Genomic DNA, 27,665 nt, shown 5'->3' on the forward strand with positions numbered 1-27,665 from the left:
CCTTAGTCTAGCTTCCACATGTCTTTCCCCTAACTTCATTGTGTGACTCATGAACTTTATTCCTCTGTACTTGTCATAGCTTTTCACCTCTCCCTTTGTAGTTGAAGATTGGTATCAGAACAGCTCCTAGATTCCTCAGACATCTTCTTGGTCTCTAATATCTCATTGAATAGCCTCGTCAAAAACTCAACTGCTGTTTCCCCTACCCTTCCATACCACCACAGGTATTTCATCAGGACCAACTGCCTTAATACTCTTTATCCTTTTCAGTGTGTTACCTCATCCCTACTAATCTTTGCTACTTCCTGATCCAAAATGGATACGTCTTCTGCTATTTGTTCCTGCTCATTTTTCTTATTCATCAACTGTCCAAAGCACTTCTTTTACTGGAGGACATCAGGGCCTATTTTTCTCACTCTACTAAGCTCTACTGTTCTCCAGTTTTGCGTTGCTTGTGGTCATTTCAGCTTTTAACTTTTTGTTCTCTCTCCTTTATTTCTTCATAGTAGGTACACCTGATTTGGCGTTCTGTTAGCTGTGACATCATCCAGGGAAGACAGATCACCCGCTATTACAATCTAATGTAAAACAGATTACTGGATCAATGTGTGCTTCTGTGCTTTTTGGTCTGTCTTGTTGTGTCTCTTTTCTGTCTTCTGTAACCCCCAGTCGGTCGAGGCAGGTGACCGTTCATACTGAACCTGGTTCTGCGGGAGGTTTTACCTTCCTGTTAATGGGAAGTTTTTCTTTCCACTGTCGCTTCATGCTTGCTCAGTATGAGGGATTGCTGCAAAGCCATGGACAATGCAGACGACTCTCCCCGTGGCTCTACGCTTCTCCAGGAGTGAATGCTGCATGTCGGGACTTTGATGCAATCAACTGGTTCCCTTATATAGAAAAATTTTCAACAATCTGTATAATCTGACCCAATCTGTATAATATGATTGAATTTGACTTTGTAAAGTGCCTTGAGATGACATGTTTCATGAATTGGCACTGTATAAATAAAATTTAATTGAAAATTGAATTGAATCTTTCTGTCACATTTGTTGCACCTGTCAGTACATTTCTATTTTGATCCTTAATCACCCTAACCTGATGAAAGTTATGTCTTTCAATTATTTATGCTCGACATATAATGGATTGAAAATGCTCTGAAAATCATCTATGGGTTTAGAATGTTGTTTTATAACTTTACACTGCTCTAAACCGTAACATTATTACTGGCCTGCCTGATGTGTTCTTTGGTCTTCGTGATGCTATTTTATTCACTAATGTGCTTTACCAAATTCCTGAGATCTTAACAGAGAGGCAGTTTTTATACTGAGATTACACTGCACACAAGTGGTCTTTATTTAATAATCTGAAGGCTTCAGGAGGCAATTGATTGCAATGGATTTAATTTAGGTGTATGAAAGTTGAAAAGGGCCTGAAAGCAAATTAATACTTCACCTTTTATATTTTCACTAAAAAATTTACAATTTTCTTTTCACTTTTAACTTTCACTAGATTAAATAAGAATAAAAACACCAACCTCTGTGGCTAGAGAGTGATAAAACATGGATAGGTGCAAATATATAGACCCTTATGCAAACCACTGTATTGTGTATGGTCTGTATTAACCTAACAGACAAATAGACTTAAAAACTTGATGCTTTCTCACTTAAATCTTAGAAGTTGTCTCACAATATTTCTGTTTAACCTGTTTAAATATACAACACCCACACAGGTAATTTCAAAGCTCTGTTGCTAAGTAATGAAAAATTGCATGACTCATACTGGTCCTTTAATTTAGACTTCATGTGTTGTCAAAAATGCTCATAAAAAGCAGGCAAATCTGAACTAAATTCCGTAGCTATAGATGTAACTTCTTAGCTACCAGCATCCATGATGGGTTGTGTGCTGCTTCACCCCTGAGGGTGTTTTTAGGAGGGGTGCTTTGTATCTTTCCAAAGAGGTTATGAGAAAGTGCATTTGTTCCAACCCAATTCCCCTTGTCCAACCGCCTGAGATAACCTTACAGGGAGAATCTCTACTCATGGGAAAAGACATGTGACTGATGCATTATAAAACACGACAACAGCATTAAACTGAGCTATACTGTGTCCACTGACCACATCGGTCCGTGCTTCCAGAGATGATGATTTCATTCATAATGGTTGGGCATATTTGTGAGAACTGCTTGAGATAGAGTTACTGCCCTTGTGCCTTACAAAAGTGTTCATATTCTTTTTTTTTTTAATGTTGTCGCATTACAACCACCAACTCCAAAGTGTTTCATTGCGATTTTATGTGATAAACAAAAAAAAAGTACAAAATTATTGGGAAATGGAAAGAAAATAATAATGGTATTAAGATAAGTTTCTTTTTTACAAATATCTATGAAAAGCATGGTGTGCACTTGTACTTAGCCCCAATTACTCTAATGTATAAAATGCATTGCAGCCTTTGAAAATCCCATAATTTGTAAATATTGCATCTACATAATTCAGTCTCAGTACAGATGCAGCAGCTCTATGAAGGCCTTGACATTAGTGATCCAGCAGATTCATGAAGAACAAGGCAATCCACAGACAAGTCAAGGGGAAAGTTGAGAAGAAGTTAAAAGCAAAATTAGGTTACAAAGCAACAGCCCAAACTTTTATACTAATGATCTTATATTCAGTCGGTCATTGCAATCGAAAGAGTATGACAAATCTGCTGACCTACTACCACACGGTGGTTCACCTGAACCAACAAGCCAGGTAATCTGTTATTAGATGAAGCATCTAAGAGGCCATTGGTAATTCTGGAAAGCGCACAGATATCAACAGTTCATATGGGTGAATTTAATGACAGGACAGCCGTAAGTCTTCTACTCCACAAATCTTGCTTTTGTTGATGAAGCTACTGTTGAGGGGAAACTGTAGGAAGCTCTAGATGCAGTTTGCCTTAAGCCATGTAGAGCTTTTTCCCCCGACCGCAGTCCTCAGGGCTCAATGTCATGCAGGGTTAGGACATGTCGCTGCTCCACACGTGACTGAATTGATTCCATTACCAGGTGCTTGGCAGCAAAGAAATACCTAAAACATGCATAACAGAGTGCCTTGAGGACCAGGGTTGGGGAGCACTGATGTAAGGGACACCATAAACATGTGGAAGAAAGTGCTCCAATCAGACGAGACCAAAGTTTTACTTTTTGGGCCACAAAAAGGCAATATCCAACACTCCTCCCCCTCAACATACTTATGTCACAATAAGGTGGCAGCGGAATCCTGCTTCTGGGATTCTGTTCTTCAGCAGGGACAGGGAAGCTTGTCAGCGTTGATGGGAAGATGGATTGAGCTAAATCCAAAGCAGTCCTGGAAGGAAACCTATCAGTAAAAGAATGAGACTTGAGCCTGGGGCAGCTAGAGTTACGATGGAAAGATTCATATCAGAGCATATTTATTTATTAGGATGCAAAGATCGTTCTACAAAATATTGAGTCAAAAGGACGGGGTGCAAATGCATGCCATATTTTTCAGATTTTTATTTGTTAGAATGCAAAGATCATTCTATTCAATTCAACTCAACACCATTTCACGATACATGTCATCTCAAGGCTCTTTACAAAGTCAAATTCAATCAAATCATGCAGATTGGTCAAAAGGTTTCCTATCTAAAGAAACCCAGCAGATTGCATTGAGTCTTGACAAGCAGCATTCACTCCTCATGAAAGATCATAGAGCCACAGTGGACAGTCATCTGCATTGTTGATGGCTTTGCAGCAATCCCTCATACTGAGCATGCATGAAGCGACAGTGGAGAGGAAAACTCCCCTTTAACAGGAGGAAACCATATGCAGAACCAGGCTCAGTGTAAAAGGTCATCTGCCTCTACCAACTGGGGTTAGAGAATAAATAGTAGAGACACAAAAAGTACTGAAGCAAACATTGATGCAGGAATCCTTTCCACATTATATGGTAATAGCGGTTCTACATAATATTGAGTCAAATGGACTGGGTGCAAATGCATGCCACATTTTTTGTTTTTTTTACTTGTAATAAAAGTTAAAACCCATTTCCACTTTTCAGTTATGCACTATTGTGTTAATTTGTCACATAACCCCACCCACCCCAAAAAAACAATGATGTTTGTTGTTGAAACGTGAGAAAATGTGCAAAAATCAGAGTACACATACCTTTGCAGGGTACTTACACTCACACTAAGGTGCTCTTAATGATCCCCTTATTCAGCTGTGAACTACTGATTCGAGGACAAATTTTTTTTTCTTTACATTTAATAATGAACTAAAGTTTGAACACAAAGTTGTTTAAACTTTTAATATTACTTCTAAATGAACAGGATTAATTTTAAATAAAGCCATTTTTAATCCGCAAATGTACAAAGTGAAACTTCAGATGATATATTTGAAAGCCTGGACTTAGATACTTTACCATCCCAGTAGCCTTTCCACTAATTATGCACAAAGAGATAAAGAATTAAGGGGATTTTTTACAGTTTAATGACTTCAAAAGGCAACACTTTACCCAAATAATTTGTGTGACCTGCAGTGAGCCAATGATCTAAAACGTTTTTTTTTTATTTCATTTTAAATACATATATATTTTTTTTTACTTCTTGAGTGGGTCCTGATTAGCAGTAGAAGAAAGAGGCAATTTCACCCTCAATTTTTGATAGCGAAGATGCATCAGAGGATGCAATATCAGATTTAGCCAGTAGTTGGCAGCCTTGCACTTTTTAATTTGCCCAGATGTGCAGTTTTTTTCTGTAACAAAACACCTTCCATCATTATTTTCCCAAGAAAATGTACTAAACTTTATTTAAATCTACCATAATCTCCCCCAAATCTATAATAATAATAATAATAATAATAATAATAATAATAATAATAATAATAATAATAATAATGTATTATTATTAGTAGTAGTAGCAGTAATAGTATTAGTAATATTATTGGTGATAATAATAATAATGATGCATAAAACAAACACAATAAAATACAAGCAAGCAATATAGATAGATAGATAGATAGATAGATAGATAGATAGATAGATAGATAGATAGATAGATAGATAGATAGATAGATAGATAGATAGATAGATAGATAGATAGATAGATAGATAGATAGATAGATAGATAGATCTATTATTGTGCAATTTGGAAAGAACATGCCCTAGTTTTTGTTGTTTGCATATTTGTTTGTTTTCATTTTACCAGCAACGTCAAATATTAAACAAACAATGAATAAACTGTAGGACACAACTTGTTAGTCTTTCATTCAGGTTTCCTTTCATTTTTCCCCAACTGTATGTTTGTGTACGTGTGAGTATGTAAGAGGAAGAGAGGTTAGAATGGAGCAGAGGGGGCAGGTACGGGAGTTAGAGCCACTCCTCCGGCAGGGCCACGGTGCGCCCCTGTTCCAATGGAAACAGGTAGGATTCCCCGCACTCGCCAATCAAACTCGCCCTACGCGGCGAAGCAGGGTGGAGAGTGCACGAGTCCACAACCGGAGGCAGGACGCAGCCAACTTCCACAGAGAGCACAGGAAAAGTCGGGAAAACACATCTGCCCCCCGCATGACGCCGTCTGGCTTGGCCTGCATGCGTCTTCGGCGCGTTCCCTGCAGCTCACCGGAGCGCTGCTGAAGTTCTCCCCGCCGCTCGGGCTGCTCTTCAGGCGGCGTCTGAGCGTCGCTGCGCTCGGGACGCCTCGCTGCTATGGAGAACACCCACTGACCGCGTTCTCGGATTGTTTGCCTTGGATGTTGCCCTTCTCCAGACGACCTGGCTTATATCCCGTTGGCGTTTCTTTACCGTGTGGATACATAAACAGCTGGAGGGGAGCAAAATGCCGGGGAAAACCAAGTACAACCTTGTTGATGACGGACACGACTTGAGGATCCCGTTGCACAACGAGGAAGCATTCCAGCATGGGATCAACTTCGAGGCAAAGGTGGATTTTCCTAACTCCTTCAAAGTGAAAACAGGCAATGTTTACAGACGTTTTGAGTACAAATGAACGTTTTTTCCCCCCAACAGCCTTACAAAATAAACAGCTGACAATTGAAACTACATTTTACGACTTTTGGAACCAAATCCTGGCTGGTTTGACTCCTAAGAAAAGTAATTTACGAGCTTAGACTGTGGACTAAACGCGCTGCACAGTGAAGTAGTAATTCAAGTAGCGTCGAATGGTTTGGGTTAATATAAAGAAAATAAACGGCAATTATTGTGTCATTAACGCACCTCTTCTACCTGTCCGGCAGTATATCGGCAGTCTGGATGTGGCGCGGCCGAGCAGCAGGGTGGAGATTGTGGCTGCGATGAGACGGATCCGGGTGAGTGGAGACCCGGAGAAAATGCCCGGTTTATTTATCTGATTCATGTTGATGTTCACCAGACATCGTTACGACGGCGGGTACAGTCTGGGAGCTGAATTTAAAATGATCAGTGTTGTTCCCTAACCTCTGTGTTGAGCTGGATTTGACAGTTGTCCTCAGATTTCTTTTTATTTCTTTTTATTTTTTGTATAAATATCTCACTAAATTCTAGGTGTTATAGGAAATCCTTCTTATCTGTGACCAGCCAGCTTTCTAACTCATCACAATAACTTGTGAGGTTGGTCACAATTCTATAAAATCCCCCCCTGGTTTTCAAGCTGGGAAATGAAACATTGTTAGGTTGACTTCCAGGTCAAAGTTGAAAGGTAAGTGGAGCGCAGCTTGAGCAGCTTTAGTCCATACTAGGAGTTCTTAAAGTCCCCCCCCCCCCCTGGCAGTTCTCTCATGCAGCCATAGATGATGGGCTTGAACAACTCATCTTTCCTTGCTATTGCTGCTTATTAGCCCTGCGTCACAGCACATCCAGTCTTATTTTTGTTCCTTTCAAAGAATTCATACCAGAACCTTTTCTCTATACCACCTAAAGCAGCCCAAGTATCACCAATGGTGCTTGTACCACAGTTTGAGAACGGCGGGCGAATGCTGTTATATGAACTAAACAAGTGGGAATTGGGAAAGGTTTGTTTTTGCTATTTTTTCTAAAAATAAAAACATTTATTGAAACACTTATTCTGTTGACTAAATGCCTCTATAACAGTTTGAAGCGCAGAAAGAAAAGTTTGATGGTAAAACCTTTGTGCATTATTAGATGTTGGCTGTTGGTAAATGTGTTTAGTGTCTTGTGCTCGGCTAGCCTGGCGGGAGGTTGGGTCTCCCATGTGCTCCATCACTGTTCTGAAGGTTTCCTTTGAAGCTGTGCGCTGGACTGTGATCTCTCCCCCTTCTCTCTTGCGCTTTCCTTTTTTTTTTTTTCTCCCCACTCTCTGAGGCTGTATTTTACTGCTTTCAATTCCAGGAAGTAGACTTAATCTTAATCAGTGCCAATTTGACTGCAGACTTTTTTTTTTTTTTTTGAAGCAAGCTGATGTAGGTGGTGTTGATGTTTGAGGATTATGGCCCACCTCAGTTGTTTACCGGGGTTAATGGAGGATTTCTTCTAAACCTCGCACGCGTGTTCACATACAGCTGCAAAGGCCACTGCTCCTCATATTTGCCACCGTCTCCATTTGAACGACTATAGCGCAGAATATACAGTGCCTTGCAAAAAGTATTTATACGTACCTCTATACATTTTCACATTTTGTAACAGTGCAACCCCAAGCTTCAATGTATTGTATTGAGATACTACCAGCTTTGCACACAAACTGAGATTTTTCCTCTTTCCTCTCTGCAAAACAACTGAAGCGCTGTCATACTGGATGTAGAGTGCTTGTGATGAGCAATGTTGTAAGTGTCATTGCATGTTCTCAGTTGGAAAGACGCAAGTATGGATTCATCTAAGTCATTTTCTTCTAGCTCTGGCCAGATGTTTTGGGCCATTGTCCTTGTGAAAGAGAATCCTCAACCCCAGTCTCAAGTCTTGCAGCCCCCAACAGGTTTTCTTCCGGGTTTTCTATGTATTTAGCACCATCTGTCTTCCTATAAACTCTGACAACCCTTTTCTGTCCCTGCTGAAGAAAAACATTCCCACAGCCTATTACCTATATTACCGTGTGTGTGTGTGTGTGTGTGTGTGTGTGGGGCGGGGCAGGGGGTTTGTTCGGGGTGACATGTGGTGGTAGTTTTCCTTTAAACATAATGTTTCTGTTTTTTTTTTATGAGGACCTAAAAGTATAATTTGGTTTAATTTGATCAAAGCACCCTTTTCTCACCTGTTTGCTGTGTCCCTTTGCTGTGAAAAACTCCATATGGATTTTGTCACATTGTGTTCTTACTACAGTTCATCTGTCTTACAATTAGGGATGGGTACCGAAACCCGGTATCAAAGTGGCTCAGGGGCCACATGGGCCGGTCTTTGTGGACCGATATTAGGCACCGTGGACTCTGTGGCGCACCGTGCTGAGCCACCCCGCACCGCAGACTGCGCTCACTGTCAGTGGTGTAGAGTCTGCGGAAGTATGTGGGGCTTAAAGTTGTATTCAACAGTTCAGAGACTCCAACTCAAACATTTTAATACCAGTCTCAACGTTCTGCTCTCTCTCTTGTTCGCCTTGCTATCTTATCCTCCATAGGGAAAGGTGTCCCACTCGCTGGTGAAGGTACAAGGGCAGAGTGAACAGAAAGGTCCAAAGTTTGGTTTTTTACTTTTCAGAAATAATTGTCGACAAAGCACGCTGCCATTACTGCCATAACAGCTTTGCTTGCAAAGATGTTACTACAAGTAATTTGACAGAACAACTCACGGAAGTGCACCACATACAAACAGAAAGGTACACTGTGTTCGACCGCCAGAGTGCAACAGCAAGCTCTGCCTCTTAGTCAGATACAGCAGGTATGGATGTATGTACGGAAGCAAAGCAAACATATGAAGCATTGACATACGTTTGCATTCAGCCCTGTATTTGATATATGCACAATATTTTAATCATGACATTTAAAACAAAGCAAAATTGTAATTGTAGGCTATAAATTATTTGCTCATTTAATTTGGGGCGTCTAGACGGCCCAAAAGGGCAACATCTTCTATTTTGGACTGGGCAGTTTTTTTAGTAATATGTACAATTATATTATTAAAGTCAATTTCCTTGTCTTGTCTGTCATTATTTGTTTTTTGACTATTTTTTGATTGGAAAAAAAGGAATCGATAAGGGTATCTATAAAGTACCGGATCGATAAGGAGTGTCGTTAAGAGTAGTAGTATCGATAAATCCTTAACGATACCAATCCCTTCTTGCCACTCTTCCATTACGGCTGGATTGGGGAGAACTAACAGGTCTCCCTCTGCACCTCCTACAGAATTACTGTCGGCTTTCTGGCTGTTTCACTAAATAACCCTCTCTTAGCCAAAACATGTCCGTTCTGGTGCACAGCTATTTCCTGGTAGGTTTACAGCTGTGCCATACTCTTTAAAGGTTCAGGTGATGGAATGAACAGTGTGAGGTCTACACAGAAGAGCTGGATTAATACTGAGTCAATTATACACAGGCGACTTGTCTAATCAGAGGAGTCTTGATGGCAGTTGGTTTATCCAGGGATGTTGGAGTAGAAAGGGCTGAACACAAATGCTCTCTCCAAATTTTCAGAGATCCATCCATCCATCCATCCATTTTCCGACATGCTTATACCTGTTGGGGTCGCGATGGGTGCTGGTGCCTATTTCCAGCTGTCAATGGGCGAGATTTATAATTTCTTTTAAAAAACATGCATCCTCTTCCCTCCACCCCATAAGTATAATCTACTTTGTGTTGGTCAGTAACACAAACTCCCAATTAAAAACATTAAAAGTTTGTGGTTGTAACCTGACAAAAGGCAGGTGCAGCCAGGAAAAGCGTCACTTCTCCATTAAAAGGACTTAACTGCCCATATGAAGCAGACTTAAAAGGGTGCTGCCTTCACAGCATTGACCGCTGCCGTTGTTGGGAGGAAAATGGGCTTTGGTTTGGCTCTTCCTGCTTAAAAGTGGTTTGACACTGGCCTGACAAGACAATGGAAGGAAGCCACAGGTATCCAATTTGGAGAGGAAGTCATAATGGAAATCTTGAGACAAGTGGGGAAGGTCTGGTGACGTTTGTAAGCTAAAATAATTTGGTTTGGTGTTTTATCTTGTGACTTGACAAAAACAGAGTCTTGGTTTAGGCTTGGTTTAGTTTTTTTAGAAAGAAAAAAGCTAAAATGATCAGTGCCTTTTTAAAGACTGTTTAATGTCCTATGAATGAGGGACTGATCCATATTAACAATTGTTATTTTTCTGTTTATCCACCCCTTTAAATGGAGGAGAGCACATTACATTATTGTAGAGTAAATAAACAGATTTCCATTAAAGTTTGAAAATTCAGAAAATAGATAATTTCACCTCATTTGACTAGTGATGGGTTTCGCTGATTTATTTTTCTTGTTGTTGTTAGTTATAACTTTATTATGCTATAAACGTTCATCAAAGCAATGAGAGAGAAGCAACTACATTTTAAAATGGAAAATACAGCAGTTTTCCCATAGATGGATTACTTTGTTTCCAGAACTCAACAAAAAAGTTCTTTAGGGCCATTTTAAAAACTTGTTTCACATCTTTCCACATTTGGTTGGTACTTATTAATTTTGCATTGGAAAAGAACGATATTCAAACATGCAGTTATTCTTATGCTTAAGTGTATGTCAGAGACAGGCTATTCCTAAATTATACTTTTCTGTGAAAAAGTGGCGCTTAGGTGTGGAAAAGGACAATAGGTGTGGGAATCTTTTACTATCTCACGATTCAATTCTGATTTTTGGAGCCACAATTCAATTCAAAGTCCAGCTGGGGCACGGCTGTCTCATTGAAAAGCTTACTGCATACCTTGGGTTCACAAGCCCCATGTTCTCCACCACACTGTAATGGTGCGTTCAGACCGAGTGCGGTCCAACACTTCAGCTTGGACACTTGAACAACTGAACTTCAGCAAAGTGTGGACAGACTGGTCTGGCGTTGTGGGGAGTTTGGATAACTTACCTGAGATCCCAACTTCTACTCTAATCCTCCTCCAGACAAGGTCCTTTACTTTCTTTGTAGTGATAGTTCGACTGATCATAGATAATAGGATGAGCACAAACAGTCCTCCATTGTCGACTTCCCTGCTTTTCATGGTCCTTATGTCCTGTTGGAAAATCCATCACTAAGTCACATAGCGGGGTCTCTCTGATTGGTTGACGCCCCGCGTCCAGCTGCAAAAGTTCAGATTTTCCAACTCTAGCGTCAGCAGGTTCGGACGCTCAGACACTTGAAATCTCCAAACATGCCGCCCCTGACGCTCAAAAGGCACGTCCTCCATGGACTTTGCATGTAAACCTGATTGTAAACCAGATTGCAGGGGCATCTGGTTTACAATTTGGTTTATAGATGCCTCTGACGCTCAAAACGCATTTGGTGTGAACGCACCATGAGGCCGTATATATCTTTGCCGATAAAGCTGGTAATCTTTTGATTTGCCCACATAAAGTTTGCAGAGAGTTTGGTGAAGCGCTGCAGTGTGTGCTGGTCTGCTGCTGGTGGCTGATTCTGCTCCGTGTCCTTTAATTCTGGATGATGCCTGGTAATGTTAGTCTGCACGTTTGTGGTGTTCCCAAATATTTCAACCTTCATTTTCCAGAACCGGCTGCATGACATCATGTCATCCCGTGTAGTCACAAAATGGAGGCTGACAGCCTGCAGATTTATTTATTCATTTGTATTCTTTTTTATCAATTTTGAGACACTTTATATCTATTCTGAATTATAGTAAATGTCGATCAGATTTATTCAGCTTTTTTGTCTCAGTTAAGTTTTTAGATGATCAAACCGATATTAATATCAAAAAAAAGATGAGCTTCCTCCCCAATGGCTACTTTTTCCAACAAACTTAAATTATACAACGGATATATATTTTAAAATAATATACATTATAGTGTATAGACCCTTTGTGTCTTTAAAGCATGAGCCGTGCAGGCTTCCTGGAAACCTCGTATTGTATGCTGTCACTGTTCGTTGTGTGCATGAGTCACCTGTAAACTAGTAGCTGATAACAAATGAATGACACAGCAAAGCAGGAAATAGGAACATTCTGCACACTACAGCAGGAAATGCGGGAGGATCAGATTTACCCTTACGGCTCTCGGATATAAATGTTAGAACAGTAACAGAAAAAAAAAACACATTTTCTCTTATGTTGCGTTTTATCTTGAAATAACTTTCAGATGAAGATCTTAAGATCTTGTTCTACACAAATGTCTTTGTAAATTAAATTTATTATTATCTGGCAAAGAGCAGAGGCAGCTTAACTGGTGGGAAGAAGATGAGACCTTTACAGAGAATTAAAGGGATTAATTTCTCATTAATCTGTCTGTGCTGGGTTAACTGAATGTAGGAAGATTGAGCAGCGTGGGGTGAGAAGATTAGATGTGTCTGAAGATTTGTGAGGGGAGACTGCCAGAGCACACTGGTGTTGCTCATCTTGAGATGTGAGAGAGAGACGGCAATTTGTGTATTCCCCCCGCTGCAAGACTGACACGGCGCCTTTTTGAGTTCGCGTCTGTAAGAAATGAGAGGAAAAAGAGAAACTCGGCGGAAGTTACAAAAGTTTACATGAACTGTCATGTTTGGTCCAGTGGGCGGAAGTGAACTTTATTTTTCAATAGTGTTAGTATAATTGTCTTTAACTGTTTGGAAAGAAGCATATGCAGTGTCAGATAAACACAATTTGAACTGTAGGTATACTTTTGGGAAAGTCCAATTATATATGACAGCTCAGCTAATGCATGTGGTGAACTGATTAGATGATTGTTGGAAAAACAAAGCACTCTCGCTGCAAATGAACTCATTATGAAGTGCTGACCACCTCGGTATGATCTCCATCGCGACATTAGAGGAATGTTGTCTCCAAAATGCATTCATGTCCTGATTGTAAAACATCCTCACACAGATGTTTAAAATAGGAACTGCAAACTCATGTTGCCTGTGATTGTATTGGGTATGGACCACGTTGAGGCACCGATGTACCATGGTCTTAGGTTATTAAAGGAGTTTCGCACAAGCTCCAGGGTTTTTGCAGAAGTTTGCCCCCTGTGGTGACAAGTTTAAATGACACCACTGTTGTGCACGTGCATGGGAAAATAGGAAAAGCATCTGCTGCTGTACTGTACTTTTGTTTAGAGGCGTGGTGTCCTCTGAGGTAGGGACGTTATAAATGTTGAGGTTAGCCTGTGTTCTCTTACTAATACATCAGTGGTGGTGGAGACTCAACAAAGTAGCCAGGTGGCCGAGACCACGAATATCGTCACACTGACTCGCACGCCCAGAGCATGTGACTCTATTCTCTCTCTTTTGTGAACTGACTAATGGAGCCTCTCGAGGGAACTGTGGTAAATGGAGATAAACTCATTTTACATGTTGGGGAACCGTAAGGACATGTATGGGAAGAAGAATAATATATTTAAACTTTTAAACTTGTGCAATGCTCCTTTTAAAAAATATAAAGATATTCTAATGTTTCAAATATTCCTCTTTAAGTGATGCCATACAGTTTGTCAAAGGTATCAGTGTTTTCTCTGGTCATATGAAATAGGTTGATGCTCCCGTCACCCACATGTTGCTGCCCTCAGTCAGTCATCTGGCTGAAGATGCCAATTCTATCACAGAATGACAAAGTTATATAAAATATTTCTGGTTGTGACAAACACAAATAATCATACTTTAGATACTAGAAATGTGCCATTCGTTACCTCTGCCATTCGTTTTGAGTGCTAGTTTAGTATCTTTAAAGTTGTGCTCTTCGAAAAGGTTATAAGGATTTGTTTATACAATCATAAGCTGAAGCTAAATGAGCGTGGGAGGGGAGTGGCATTCTTTCATCTTAATTAAAACAGCTTCTGTTTTATAAATGTCAGAGCGATTCATGCAAACACTGCTTTACAAAATGTTAAACTACCTTTTATATGCTGGCAATAAATGGATGCTTTTTGAGGTATTCAATATACTGTCCATCCAGATAGAATTAACAATGCTTCACCTTTCCATATTTTATTATGTTACCCTGCCGTCCCAAAATCCAATAAATTAAGTTTTTCCTTTATGCGCACAACACCCATAAGGACATTGTGGTTTTCTTTTTCTTTGATTTTTGAAAATATCTAATAAAAAAACTAAAATCACATGTAGATAAGTATTCACAGCCGTTGCTCAGTACTTTGTTCATGCACTTTTGGCAGCAAAATACAGCCTCTGGTCTTTTTAGACATGATGCCATAAGCTTGGCATCTTTGCACAGTTTTGCTCATTCCTCTTGCACAACTTCTCGTTCTTCCTTGCGAATGATTGGTTTCTCCTCTCTCCACAAAGCAATACTGGAGCTCTGACACAGGAATTCTTGGTCAGTTCCCTGACTGAGACCATCTTACTCAGTTTAGATGGCCAGTCAGCTCTCGGGAAAAGTCCTGGTGGTTCCAAGCTCCTTCCATTTATGGATGATTGAGGCCGCTGAGCTCATTTAAAGCTTCAAAGCAAAAAAAAAATGTCTGTACCTTCCCCTGATTTGTGCGTTGAGACAGTCCTGTGTCAGAGGTATACAGACAATTTATTTTAACTTCATGCTTGACCTGTGCTCAGACATGACTGCCAACTGTGGGACATTTATATAACTGTTTCACGTTGTCATTATGGGGTGTTGTTAGTTTTGAATGGGGGGGGGGGGGGGGATAATTGAATCCATTTTGGAATAAGGCTGCAACACAAAATGTAGAAAAAAGTGTTGTGCTATCTAGGCTCGGAGTGGCTAATTGGGAGGACCGGGACAACTCTTGGTGGGCTGGTTGGATATTTGGGCTGCAAGGGCTGTTCTCTTTTTTTTGGAGGGAGCCGTTGTTCAGTTATGATGCCGTAGAGTGGATGCTGTCGCTGTACTGCTACCGCTATGCCTGGGCTGCCTCTGCCTCTTTTTCGCTCACCCTGACTTAACGTCAGTGCTCTCGGTCAATGGATTTTGAAAGGTGTAGAAAGAGCAAGGATGGCGCGATGAACAAAACTAGAATTAAAGAGGAAAGCTCGGAAAACAGACGATGTTAGATGTGCAAAGATTATCAGCTTTTTTCAATAAAATGAGCTTGCGGTTTGAAACGTGAAATGAAGACGATTAAAAGGATCATGAAAGATGCTGAGCTTCGCCTGTAAAACACCGTACAAGTTAATTACCAAGTCTGAATTTTGTGATGTTGTGGTGCATAATTTAATGTTATATAGTTTAAGCAATAGAATGATGCAACGCCACATAACGTTTTGACTTGTAGCCCCTCAGAGTCAGAATTAAGATACAGCACCAAGTACCAGCCAGGAGCCCACAAGTCCTGAGTGGGCTGGCAGGATTACTCATTAAGTGAATATTAGAATTAATATAATGAAGAGCATGGTGCTGTTCTGTATGAATAGTGCCCTGAGATGATAGATGATTCATCACTACATTCATAAAACTAACATTAATTTTGTCAGATGGTTTTGTAACAAGGGGTGATTTCATTTGTCCAGAAAATTATGATCATTTTCAAAATAGGACTTAAAATGTATCACAATATATTGTGTTAATGTTGTGATAACAATAAAAGTGATGATAAAACAAAAGACTTCTTGCAGTCTTTTTCAGGTAACTGTGACTGTATGTCAATTATTATCCGATAAGCACTAATAATGTCCCTAGAAATATGTAAAAATGTTAACATATATTAAAACAAAATTCAAAATATGTTTCATCGGGACTTTAGTTAGTGTGATTCACCATACTACACACGGTAACTGCATTTAATTATATTTTTGAATTTACTGATATTTATTGATGCTCTCAATGAACCGACAGTGGAGGAAATAGCAAAAACAACAATTCTGATAATACTGGCTGTTTTCAGGCACCACTAGTTGGATTTGATCATTGTCACAATAAGGAATCTTTCAAGATGACGATAAAACAATACAATAAAGACCCAGCCCTATTTCAAAATGTGATTTATTGTCAGAAGTAGAGCCAGTAGTGATGAAGGGATTGCTGCTGTTAGTCTGGAAGAAACAGGTGAGCTGTTGTAACAGTACGAACAAATAAGGATTAGTTCTAATATAAACTGCTTTCTACACACAAACAATATCAGTGACCCACTATGTATATATTTTTTTATTATTAAAAGTAAAATAGTAAATACACAAAGCCCAAATATGAAAGGGAATAGAATGAAATATCTGCATATTTTTAAAATAATAGGTTGTTATCTTAAATGGGCAGGTTTGAGGCATGAAATTCCAGGGCTGAAAATGAGTCCCACTCCAGCCCTGGTGCAATGAATACTCTCCAGATGCACTGTAGAAAGAAACTTCACAGTTCAGGTGAATTCAGGTATTTTAAAATGAATTAAAAATAATTAGGTAACCATAGCAGAGATGTTGAAAGTGGCGTGATCTGCACTCTTTGTTTGTTCCAGTAAACGATCTTGCTAATAGTCAGCTGTATAAAGTCATGAAATCTTATTTCATTTTGTTTAGTTTTCTTACCCTTTATGACTGAGGCGATAAAAGATGCTTTGCAGTTACCGTTTTATAATTAAGTAGCAATTGAGTGAGTCCTGATGTTCAACTCCATCTATTACATTATCTGTATTATGTTTATAAAGTTCTTGGTGCTTTAGTTCTGGATTAATATATTATGTCAGTGTGCGGCACACTTTGCAGCCTCTCTATCTAGATAAGGGTGAAATAATGAGTTATGACTGATTTTCAGTGTTACCTTGATGCAAAGAAGCTAATTTTATCTAAAACTTATCGAGGTTATTGAAATCCAATATAGAAACTTCTCATAGAGCCGGGGTGTACTCTAAAAATATATATATATGCCGACAATTTATGTGACCTGAAGCCATGTGGGAAAATGGCCAAGCTCAGTTCACTGAGAGCTTGACAAACTGTGCTGCTATTCTCTTTTGCATGCCAAGATGCAACCCTCCCTCACCGCAGCAACCACTGAAGCAGCAGCACTTGGTGTTTAACACATGTGAGTAACACCTCCATGTCAGGTCAGAACAAAACAAGAGGCTCTAGAGGTTTCTTCTGTGAAAGAGACGCATACACGAAAGATTTAACTAATAGCAGTGTCAAACATGACTTGTTTTCAGGTAGTGAAGTGTAGACGTGCACGCTTTGTTCTTTTGAGTATTATTTCCTCAAGTGGTTGGCATTTTGAACAATATGTCATGTCACTCTGAGTAAGAGATGTATTTATGTTCTGAATAACGTACAGTACATTGATCCCATCTAAATGTTACAAGGCTGGTCTGACCAAGCAGTGTTTATGATTTAGACCTGAAACCACCTTTGGTTGTCAGCAGAAGCTGTCAGACTGGTTCACAAGCACACTTCACACATCCCTGACATTAGCATCCTCTTACATCTTTGCACAATGCTATTGCCATGGTGGGGAGAGCCAACATGTGTGTCTGGCACATCAAAGCGTACCTTAAATGCCACAAAAAGCCACAACTATAACAAAGCATATCTAATTTTAATTGTGATGGCAAAAGTTACTCTAAAAGCAACATAAAATTAGTGCACGTAATATTAATATAATATAATTAATACTACAACACAGGCTTAGGCTCTGTCTTTATTAATCCTAATTTAATTTAGGATTAACCAACCATTTTGGGTTAAAGCCGCTAGTTTGTTACTTACCAGTGCGGCTCGTAGAAGGCTGCCCTGACGACGTGCTAGCACCCATGCTAGCTGGCTCCGCCTCATTTAGCCGCGGCTCGGCTAACGTGAAGGAAGTGGGCCCGGTGGCAGTGCTCTCCCTGTGGTCAGGAGGTAAACAAGTGAGCTCATCTTGTCCTCCACAGCTCCTCTCTGACATCGGAAAAAGAAAGTGTCCAGCCACAAATGCAGCATAGCATGCCATTTATCTCAATAAAATGTAAATAACAACATAATATTTATAGTTTTGTATCTTATTTTTAATTGATACTTTTTTTGCATTGTATAATTTCATTTGGAGTGACAAACTTTTCATTTCCTATAATAAAATAAACAAAACAAAAAAAAACCTGCAAGGACCTTGTTAGTTAAATGAAAATTATTTTAAATTTAAAAAATATATATATGTGAGGTGGGGGTGACATTTACATATATTTTATACAATGTATGTAAATGTCTTGGAGTGACAATAGCCCATTATTTGAATATACACTCAGTAGAATTTGTCTGCAAAGGTGCAGAGACAAAAGGAATGACAACCAGGACCAAAATAGTTGTAGAGGTTTATTAACTTGGAACCTGCCAAAAAGGTAAAAACTTTTGAGTTTTCCAAAAATAAATGCAAATATAAGAACAATTCTGATTTGAGGTCTAAACTTTATAGTAGCACTTTTCATATAAGGACTGGTTTCTTGATCCACGCTGTTTTTTTTTGTTTTGTTTTTTTTCTCTGTTTCTTTTGGGTTTATAGCATCTTTTGTGTTTGGTGAGGCTTTTCTTTTCAAAGCTCTAGTTTATTGTTCAAGGCCCTTTCTTAACTAAAGGTCACAGTTGAGGGGTGAAAAAGACTTTAATAATGGCCCATGTGTGGTTCATTAACTCTCTCTCTCTTTGCTCCCACTTCTTCTGAATTTCTCCTCTGGACGCGGTTGAAGGACTCAATCGATTGAGCATGATGGGCCTTTCTGTAAATCACATTAATGTGTAACTCAGCACATTCTGAGTGTCACATTTATCTGCACAGTTTCCAGTCAGTGTAGCTTTAAAAGGCATGGTTTACATTCTGTATAATGGTATTGAAAAAGCAGCTTATCTTTAACTTGCTCTATTGTTCGCCGTGTTGTAAATGGGTTAGTGAGCTGTTTTCTTGCACTCATTCAGTCAGGACGAACTTCTCAGGGATTCTAACTTCATTTTATCAATGAATAAGCAAGATGCATTATTTAAATCAGATTTAATTAAAGGCATGCTTGCCTAATTAAAAAATGTCAAGCAACTCAATTGTAAGATGAGTGATTTATTTAGCTCACTGCTGAATAACACAACTTTTTAAGATATGAAGTGCAAAAGGGATGAGATGAATCTGAGAACTTGCCAAAAACTTGCTTGAGCAAAAAAAAAAAATCCTCATGTAGCAAGCAACCTTTAAGGATATTTTTCTGTTTGTGAAATACTGGATTTATAGATCTATTCAGCATTTGTGGTGACACTTTCTTAAAGGTATATATATTATATAGTTATTATTTAAGAGAGTGTCACCACAAATGCTGAATAGATCAATTTTAAATATGGAGGAAAGTTGATGATGTAGCTGCAAAACTAACACAACACCCTTTTGAAGTTGACCAATGTGAATTCCACATCCTTGGTCCCAGTACACGTGCACTATTCAAGATGAATCAAATGTGACAGATATATACTTCGATGACAAGACTGAGCTTGATGATCCATCGCAAAGGACTGATAGGATTGAATATTTTGTGCCCTTAATACCCACGCTGGATATATATTTATTGGCTAAGATGCTTTGTTTTAATCCTATAGATAAATACAATGGCAACTATGATGTCAGTTGCTAACAATAGCTAATATTCAGAAAATCGTCAAATTAATGTCTATATTATGCTTGTCTTCTTTTTTAGTATTTTTGTAATTTTGTGTTTAGAATCCAAAAAACCTTGTTTGATATAAAATCACAGTCTATATACTTATTTTTATTTGTACCTTTCGTGAAAGCATGTACATCATACACCCTGCCTCAAAACAAAATTTGTTTGCCAGCATAAAACCTAATGACTGATTCTTTAGAACATTTTAGATCTTTGGTGGTTCCCCTGTGGTTGTTGGTCTCGTAGTGTCTAGATGCCAAATTAGATGTCTCTTCTGCCTTGTCTCCCCAGTGATGCTCGAGACTACAACTTAAGAATCAACAAAATTCTTTGATAATGTTTCTCTCTTGAACAAGCTTTTATGTTTTCTTGTCAAAATGTTCTACTCTGACCCCCTTTTCCCCTTCCCTCCAATCCAACTTTGCCATTCCCTTTTTCACACCTCTGCGTTTTATCCATCTCTTGGTGTTGCTCATGGCGAGCAGCCTTCTTTTCCACAATCTTTTAAGCCTGTCACCTTGCTCTGCACTTCATCAGAAGCTGACTGAACTTTAGCTGATTAAAAGAGTCTTTTCTTAGAACTGAAAGTGCCATTTTCAGTCCAACTGTAACTAATGTAGACACTGGCTTAATTCGATCCCTTGCCTCTCGTAACTTATAGCTGCCATGCCACGAAAGTAGTTGATTAGACACAATTTTAACATTTAAATTTTGTGAGCAGTAAATACTTAACTGAGAAATTTCCTAAAATTCGCAAAAAAACTGCAGATACTGTTAATGTAAATCCCTTTGATACAGAAAAAGCTAGGATTTTTGGGTTATTTTCGTTCCAAGAAGAGAGAGCTTGGGGGCACCATGCATGAGCATCTGAAAGATTTTTTTTTTTTAAAGCTGGCTCAGCTAGGTACCGAAATCTGGTGCATGACAGATCCTCTCTCAGCCTCAAAGTTGGCAATGACAAACAAGGGAAACATCCTCAAACTGAATTGTCAGCAGACTTCTCTACACCCCAATTACATCTCTCCATTTTTTACCTAACATTTCCCTCATAGTCTCATCCTAGTTTTCTTTATAGCCCATTGCTTCCCTTGCTCATTGTCTTTCTCTAACAAAACAGTGGAAAGTAAAAGCACAGATGAAGTATGATTGCATCCAGGTTTGTGCTTGGAGATGTATTTCTTACCCTCACTTGTTTCTTGTACCACCTGCCCAACCGCAACCCCTATGCCCTGATAAATGTTAGCAGCAAGTTGGGGGAAAAAAAATGGTTTGGGCTGTGCCCCGAGGTGGGTGGCAAGAGAACAGTGATCCAGGAGAGCTGGATGAGGATGTTAGAGAGTTGAGCTGGTTACATTTCAGCTTCATTTGCCCTGCAGCATAAACATGAGAAGATGCTATAAAAAAAAAGATGCTTTTGCCTGGCAGAGATGCAAGCTCTTGAAAGTTGAGAAAAGTTTGACTTCATATCAATATCAACGTGTTGTCTGTTTAAATGAATTGATTGTAGCAGTGATTACAAAATGCACATAGGCACAAAATGCGTCACATGGGGCAGCTGGTCTCTTTTTATCTTGAAGCAGAAAGAGGAAAAGAAAGCTGCCAACTTGTGCAGAAATGCAGCTCAGAAGTATCTCTACTTACCAGCATCTGGTATCTCCATATGACTGATACGCAGTACGGTCTTATTTATCAATTACACTCGGTGTATTATGATATAGAACAGTGTACCATATTGTCTTTGGAATCTTACCGGTCACTGCCAGCTATTGCAAAGATAAGTTTGTTCAGACATAATTCAGACCTCTTGGCTTTATATGCCATCAAGGTAAATACTTATTATACTGCGGAGGTCTGGGGAATCCCTGCATGGACAAAATAAGAACTGATATCTGATTTCAGAGGAGAGTTGAAAGAAATTGACTGTGCCAAGTTGTTAAAGGTAGGGAAGAGGAAGTGGCCTCGCCCCACTGCCGTTTTTATAGATGGATCAGTAATGTTTTCCTTTTTTGACTCGCATAAAATGCTTCATTGTTATTAGAAAATGGGTTGACCGATGTTTAAACAACAGTTTCCTCTTTCCTCTCTACCTTAGTAAAGAGGAAACTGTTGTTTAAACATCAGTCAGATCAAATTTGGAAGCTTGGGTACGGCTGTTAACCAAAAACTTCCCCCGTTAAAAGCAAATGATTTGCTCAAGCAGCGGCATTTTGATGTTGTCTTTGTGGTCTGTTCAAGTCGGCTTATTGTTAGAAGGCATTGCAGGGTTGCTGTGAGTTCTTGACATTGATTTGCCACGTAAGAGCCCCAAGTAACTGAATTTCAAACTTGGTCTAGTACTTGACATTTCAGCCTCAGTGCTCACCCACTCCTCGTCTCCGTTTCCACTGACCTATTTATCATCTATACTGCTTCTGCTTTACAGCTGAAGCTTGACCACAAAATATTTTATGACAAATTGTAGGAGCAGGTGGAGGAACTCTTACCTCATATTAAGTACCTCCATCCTTATCCATGCTTCACATTCAGATTCGTCTTTATTATGGTTAATTTCTCCTACTCTTTTTTTCAGCATCTTTACTTCCTACTTCTTGTGTCTTTTTCACTTTCCTTTCAACTCGTATTATGAATTTTCCTTTTTTCTTTACATCACCACTCCTTTGCGTTCTTCTAACGTTTTCCGATACATGTCCGTCTTTCCTTTTGTTGAACGTAAGATTGTTCCCTCATCAGTCCTCCCCTCCACATTTTTGCGATCTTGCCCATCCCCTTCTTCCTTACATGCTCCTCTATTAACTTTTTTCACCACCTCACCCCGTCACAGTCTTTTATGTTGTTAAGGAAGTTCCCTTCCTTGCATAACGCCTGCATACTTGGCATGGCTGTCATATCTCAGCTCTTATCAACAGCCACTCTCTGTCTCTTTACAGTCAGCTAGAAAAACGTTTTGAACCAAAAAAAAAAAAAAAAGTTCATTGAAATTATTTAAGGAAGTTGCAGGTCAATTTGCCGGATCATATGTTGCAGCTAGGGTTGTTCTGATATTAAAATTTCCAAACTTATGTGATAGTAAAAAAAATATGTTGGATAACATCTTTGATAAAATATCAGAATGTTTTAAAGGCAAGGGTTCTTTCTAGGAAAGAGCAAAAAATTTAATTTATTAAAAAAATAACACAATTTTAACTTTCTTAATTAGGGTGAAACTGATGAGTAAGGAGAGGCATGGTTATTTGTACGGAACATTTCAGCAACATTCAAAGTGCTTTACATGATGCAAAAATTGCAGTGCAGGGACATAATAAAGGGAACTAAAGAAAAGATAAGTTGGACTACAGACTGAAACAAATGCTTTTTATTTTAGTTAATGGTTAAAATGTACCAGTCAAAGGAAAATATGAAAACAAAAGTTTTTAACCTTTATTTAAAGAAACTCCGGGTTTCAGCATTGTTAAGTTTTTTTTTTAGGTTCCCCGGCTCTTGTCCAAACTTGAAAGGCCTAGCCACAATCAAAACAACGCTGGGACAACTCAACTCAGTTCCAATTTCTTTATATATCTTTTCTTCTGATTTCAGGTAAAGCTCAGCATCATATGAGTGGAATGATAACCTACAAAAATAAAGGGCACATTAGTTAACGTACATTCTCAACCAGCTTTTCAAACTTAATTGTGAATAAAATCAGCAACAAAAAACTGCATATTGCCAGCAGTACATACCACTATAGCCATAAACCCAAACAATTGAGACATGTACTGTCAAACAAACATATAATCTACAGTTGGCTTTACAGCACAAAATATGAATCATGTAAATTTAATTTCATACTCTCCGTTTGAATCCACAAATATGCATATTTTCTCCTACCATTGCCGTCTTTTGCTGTAGCGTCGAGCTGCAGATCTTTATTTGGTGTGCAATCATTGTGTGAAGCCCAGGTGAGCGGAGTTATTTCTGGATCGGAAAGTGGCGATATTAAAACGGAGCGTTGAGTGCTGGCGAGCTGCACACCTGGAAAGCATATCTTGACGAGGTAGTTCAGACTGACGGAAACCCGGGAATTGGCTGTGTGTCCGTGACGCTAATACTTAAGCAGAAAGCATTAGGTTATGTTGTCCGAGTAGTTTTTGACAACCTTAAAAGTAGTCCAACCCAAAGATTTACCCTCGATTAACATATTGAATTACCTAAAAAGTCTTGTAAATATGCTACTTGTGGTTCTCGTATTAAATCGATACTATGCTTAGCTAAATTTTGGTGTTAAGTTTTAAGGTGTCTAATTGATTTATGAAATACTCAAATGTATATGGTCGGTTTCTTTTCAGCATTTTCTGCTTTCCAAACAGTTCAGAAATAAAACAGCTTATCAATATGGTCTATTTAAATGTGTATTTTTAACTCAGTCCAAAGTAAAATTGCGTTATGTTTTAAGACACACAATCTTTGGTCATTGTTCTGTACTTTCCCATCTCCTAAATGTCATATATTTTAGACTTAGAAATTTGTTATTAGACCTATATATAAATACACATGGTTGATGCAGTTAATTAAAATATTTTAGATCCTTTTAAAATTGTGGGTGAATAACAAAAGTCATCATAAAAATCATGTTAAACATGATCACTCAGAGAGAAGGTTATGTCATATTTCTACATTTTTCTCGCCGACTCTGTTTTCTGTCCGTCTAGCCTTGGAAAGAAAATACATGTTTCCTGTTTCCCCCATCCAAGTGGCCCCCCTCCCTGTTCTGCTTATTGATTACACGGTGGAAAGGCAGAGAAAGTGGGCCCGCTGTGTGGGAGCAGTGCCTTTCCTTTGTAGTTTAAACCTGATGGCTGCTGGTCCAGTAAGTCACTCGAGCTGTCACTTATTAAATAAAATGTCCTAATTGGTCTCTGAATAAGCAAACTGAGGTGAACTAAAGCATGATGTTAAGTGGTATAAATGACTGGGATTGCAGCCGTGGAACCCGGAGGCATCTAAGGATTTACATATTCCCTAGTTTAGAAACAGGGAATGCTCAAGTTTTAAACTTGGGAAGTGTCCTTGTGGTTGAATCTTCACTTCAAGACTCTAGACAGATTTCAGCCATGATGAAGGGATAATACAGAGCTGTGGAAAATGTATTCACTTGTGAACTGCATGCTACTATGTCACTTTTTCCAATCTTGGAAAAGATACTGGTGCATTGCAAAATTAGTGTATATCATTTTGAGCAGTGTGCGTTTATGGTGTATAAACAACAGTGTCCTGCTGTGTTATGACCAAGTTATTGTTTATGAAATCACGGTGTTTTCTAATGATCCTCTTCAAATAAAATTTCAGTGCTCTCGGAGTGCCTCCAAAGCAGTCAGATATGTGTTAGCCAAATTAACAAGACACTAAGTCTTGCCATCAGTTTCACTTTCAGTTTCAAGTATCAAGCATCTTGAGGTAAGTAAATGATTTCCGTAGCACAGTTTAAGGTTGATACTAATGAGGTAACAAGCTTGGGTATTCTGTTTTCACCCCAGTACTTATTTATATGTTAAGTTTTTAACTTACATTCAGATAGATGCTGGCTTGAGCATAGATTGTTCTTTGTATAGGTAGCAATATAGTTGATTTTTTTTTTTCTCACATACCCCACCTACACATATTTTCAGTTTATCCTGTGGATTAGTAGGCATGCAGGTACCCTATTAAAATATCATGTTATTTAGTCATGACTGCTCCTAAACTGACCTTGAAGCTGTTATCTTTTATCAGCCATGAGTTATCTCATCACTAAACCAACCATTCTCATATCTGTTCTCTACAGTATGGTTCCATCTCAATCCTGCAGTCTACCTTCTCTTTTTAATCTGTCTTCTTGCTATTTCCAATGATACCATGCACCCCCTTTTCTTACATTCATTGTTTATGAGTCACATTAGCATTAATGGCTTTAAAATCCATTTGTCATGTAGTTTTTTTTTTTTTCCCAGACACACATTTTCCCCGCAAGCTTTTAGAAGTGACTTGTTTGACAGCAAAATTAATATAATTATTTAAAACTATCTGCATTCATAACAGAATAAGGATTCTATATAGTTTTGTAAAAAAAAAGGTTTCTTATACTTAGATTTGCACGCCACACGGACTGTCATTTTGTTATACAAAAAAAATAAAAATTGGACAAGCCCCTGAAAGTTATCAGAACACATCTGCCAGACGTTGCCTCAAATCATTTCCCTGCCTTTCAGATCAGCACAGATGAAAGAAACTCTTGGAAATGGGGAGGATTGGGAGGTTGGAGGGATTGTTGGATATCGCAGGTGTGCGTCTGTTTGTGTGTGTGTGTGTGTTTGTGTTTGTGTGTGAAGGCTGCAAAGATGAATTGATGGTGCCCTGCAATATGGTTTTAATGAAACCTTTCCCCCCTCCACAGACACTTTCATTAAAGCTTCAGGTTTCTGTGGTCGGTCTTGTTCTCACAGCAAATGTGTGGATAAGCTGCTCCTCTCAAAGACTCATCCCTATAAACAGCCTTTAATTGCATTTTCATTGTCTACCATATTTTATCCAACTTGTTTTACTCTTGCTTCCAACTATCTTATATATTTCTCCACTGCACACTCTCCTTCTGCATACATTTTCTAGTCAGCCACAAAAGTAATAAAATATAACAGCCCAAGTCAGCAATTGCTGCTTTCTATGTGATGAGATGATTACGCAGCTTGAACTCCTCTGTTGCTCATTTGTGCTAAACATTTAGCTGTAATACTTCTGAGTTTATGATGACATATGAAATGGGCCTGTATGAAAAGGTACTATAATTATAAAATGGACGGAAGCAAATTTTACAGAAATGTATTAGTATTTGTCGTAGTTCTTAGATATAAAATACAAATCGGAAAATCCTGAGCAGGTATATCAGGTTTCCAAAACACACAAAAAAGGTTTGTTTGAAAGCGTTACCTTGTTGTCTGTACTTATTTAAAGGACCACCAAGTCTCCCAATCAGAACTGTAAACATTATTCCTGGCTTTTGTAATGTTATGCAAATCTCACAACACTCACATTTAATCCTATACTATTAAAGCTCTTTTCTCTCTGTACAGATGCAAATTGACTCACCTCAACATATCGTATCCGTAGAGTGGTGGGCATGGTAGAAGTTATTCTTTTCTGATTAATTTAACAAATAATTATCTCACCACTCTTTGGTTTTGTAAAGAGCATTGGATTTTAAGTCAGATGGTCAACAATTCTTCCAGTATGGAAAAAGGGGATGTGGTGTGGCTCATTACCTTCCTCTGTCCTCATGCATATTGTTAATTTTATATCCTTAATTTCAATACACACAGTGTATGCAAAAGAGTTGCATTATAAATGATGCACATGTGTTAAATATTAACTTCTCAATGCTTGGTCCCATGCTAAATGTGTTTTTAGTTTCACAGTATGTTGATTTGTCTTTTTTCCTGGATGAAATGTTTTACATTTTGTGCTTTTGCTAAAATCAAGGATTTTGCTATTGGGTGCATAGTCATTATAGTGTTTGCTGACATGCAGTGATCTTACACTTTCTTGCTATTTTTCATCGTGGCCAAATGCAAGACATATTTCCTGCAGTAAGGGGTGGAACAGAGATATATTATGATATATATTTTACAGATTGTGTTATTTATTGTCCATCTAACTTGATTGATTAGTAACAAGGCAGGGTGGAGGCATCATGGAGCAGTGTGAATATAAATCACTGTCACTACAATCTGTCATTGTTTCTTTGATATCTATCTTGCATATTTTTTTCATTACTTGGTCATTAGAACTCATTGGGGAGACCATAAAGGACTGCGTAGTTCCATCTAACACAGATGTAAACCAATCATCTAAAAACTAAAATGATTCTAGTCTTTTATAGTAATTGATTCTAAGAAAATTGTTCCAATTTAAACTGTTTTTTTCTTTCGTTCTTTGGGTAGATTTTAAGCCCCCTGGTCTCAAATTCAATTGCATGGAAACGTAAATGTACCAACAAAAACAACAAACAAAAGAAAACATTCCTCCTTACTACAGATTTAAGTGTGAATGAAGATTGTCAACA

At 38.6% G+C, this 27,665-nt stretch overlaps 1 protein-coding gene across 2 annotated transcripts in view; it reads left to right on the forward strand.

Annotated features, from left to right (window-relative positions):
- The first annotated feature begins 5,335 nt into the window (after positions 1–5,335).
- The window catches only part of LOC105932879 (carboxyl-terminal PDZ ligand of neuronal nitric oxide synthase protein), a 218,386-nt gene continuing 196,056 nt past the window's right edge, over positions 5,336–27,665 (forward strand). For both annotated transcript variants that reach the window (XM_036141025.1, XM_021321329.2), the window contains exons 1-2: positions 5,336–5,937; positions 6,251–6,322. In XM_036141025.1, the coding sequence (XP_035996918.1) occupies positions 5,833–5,937; positions 6,251–6,322 (177 nt within the window). In that variant the 5' untranslated portion in view covers positions 5,336–5,832. The remainder of the gene's footprint in view (positions 5,938–6,250; positions 6,323–27,665) is intronic.

Source organism: Fundulus heteroclitus, chromosome 9 (assembly GCF_011125445.2).
Source record: "Fundulus heteroclitus isolate FHET01 chromosome 9, MU-UCD_Fhet_4.1, whole genome shotgun sequence".
Taxonomy (NCBI): domain Eukaryota; kingdom Metazoa; phylum Chordata; class Actinopteri; order Cyprinodontiformes; family Fundulidae; genus Fundulus; species Fundulus heteroclitus.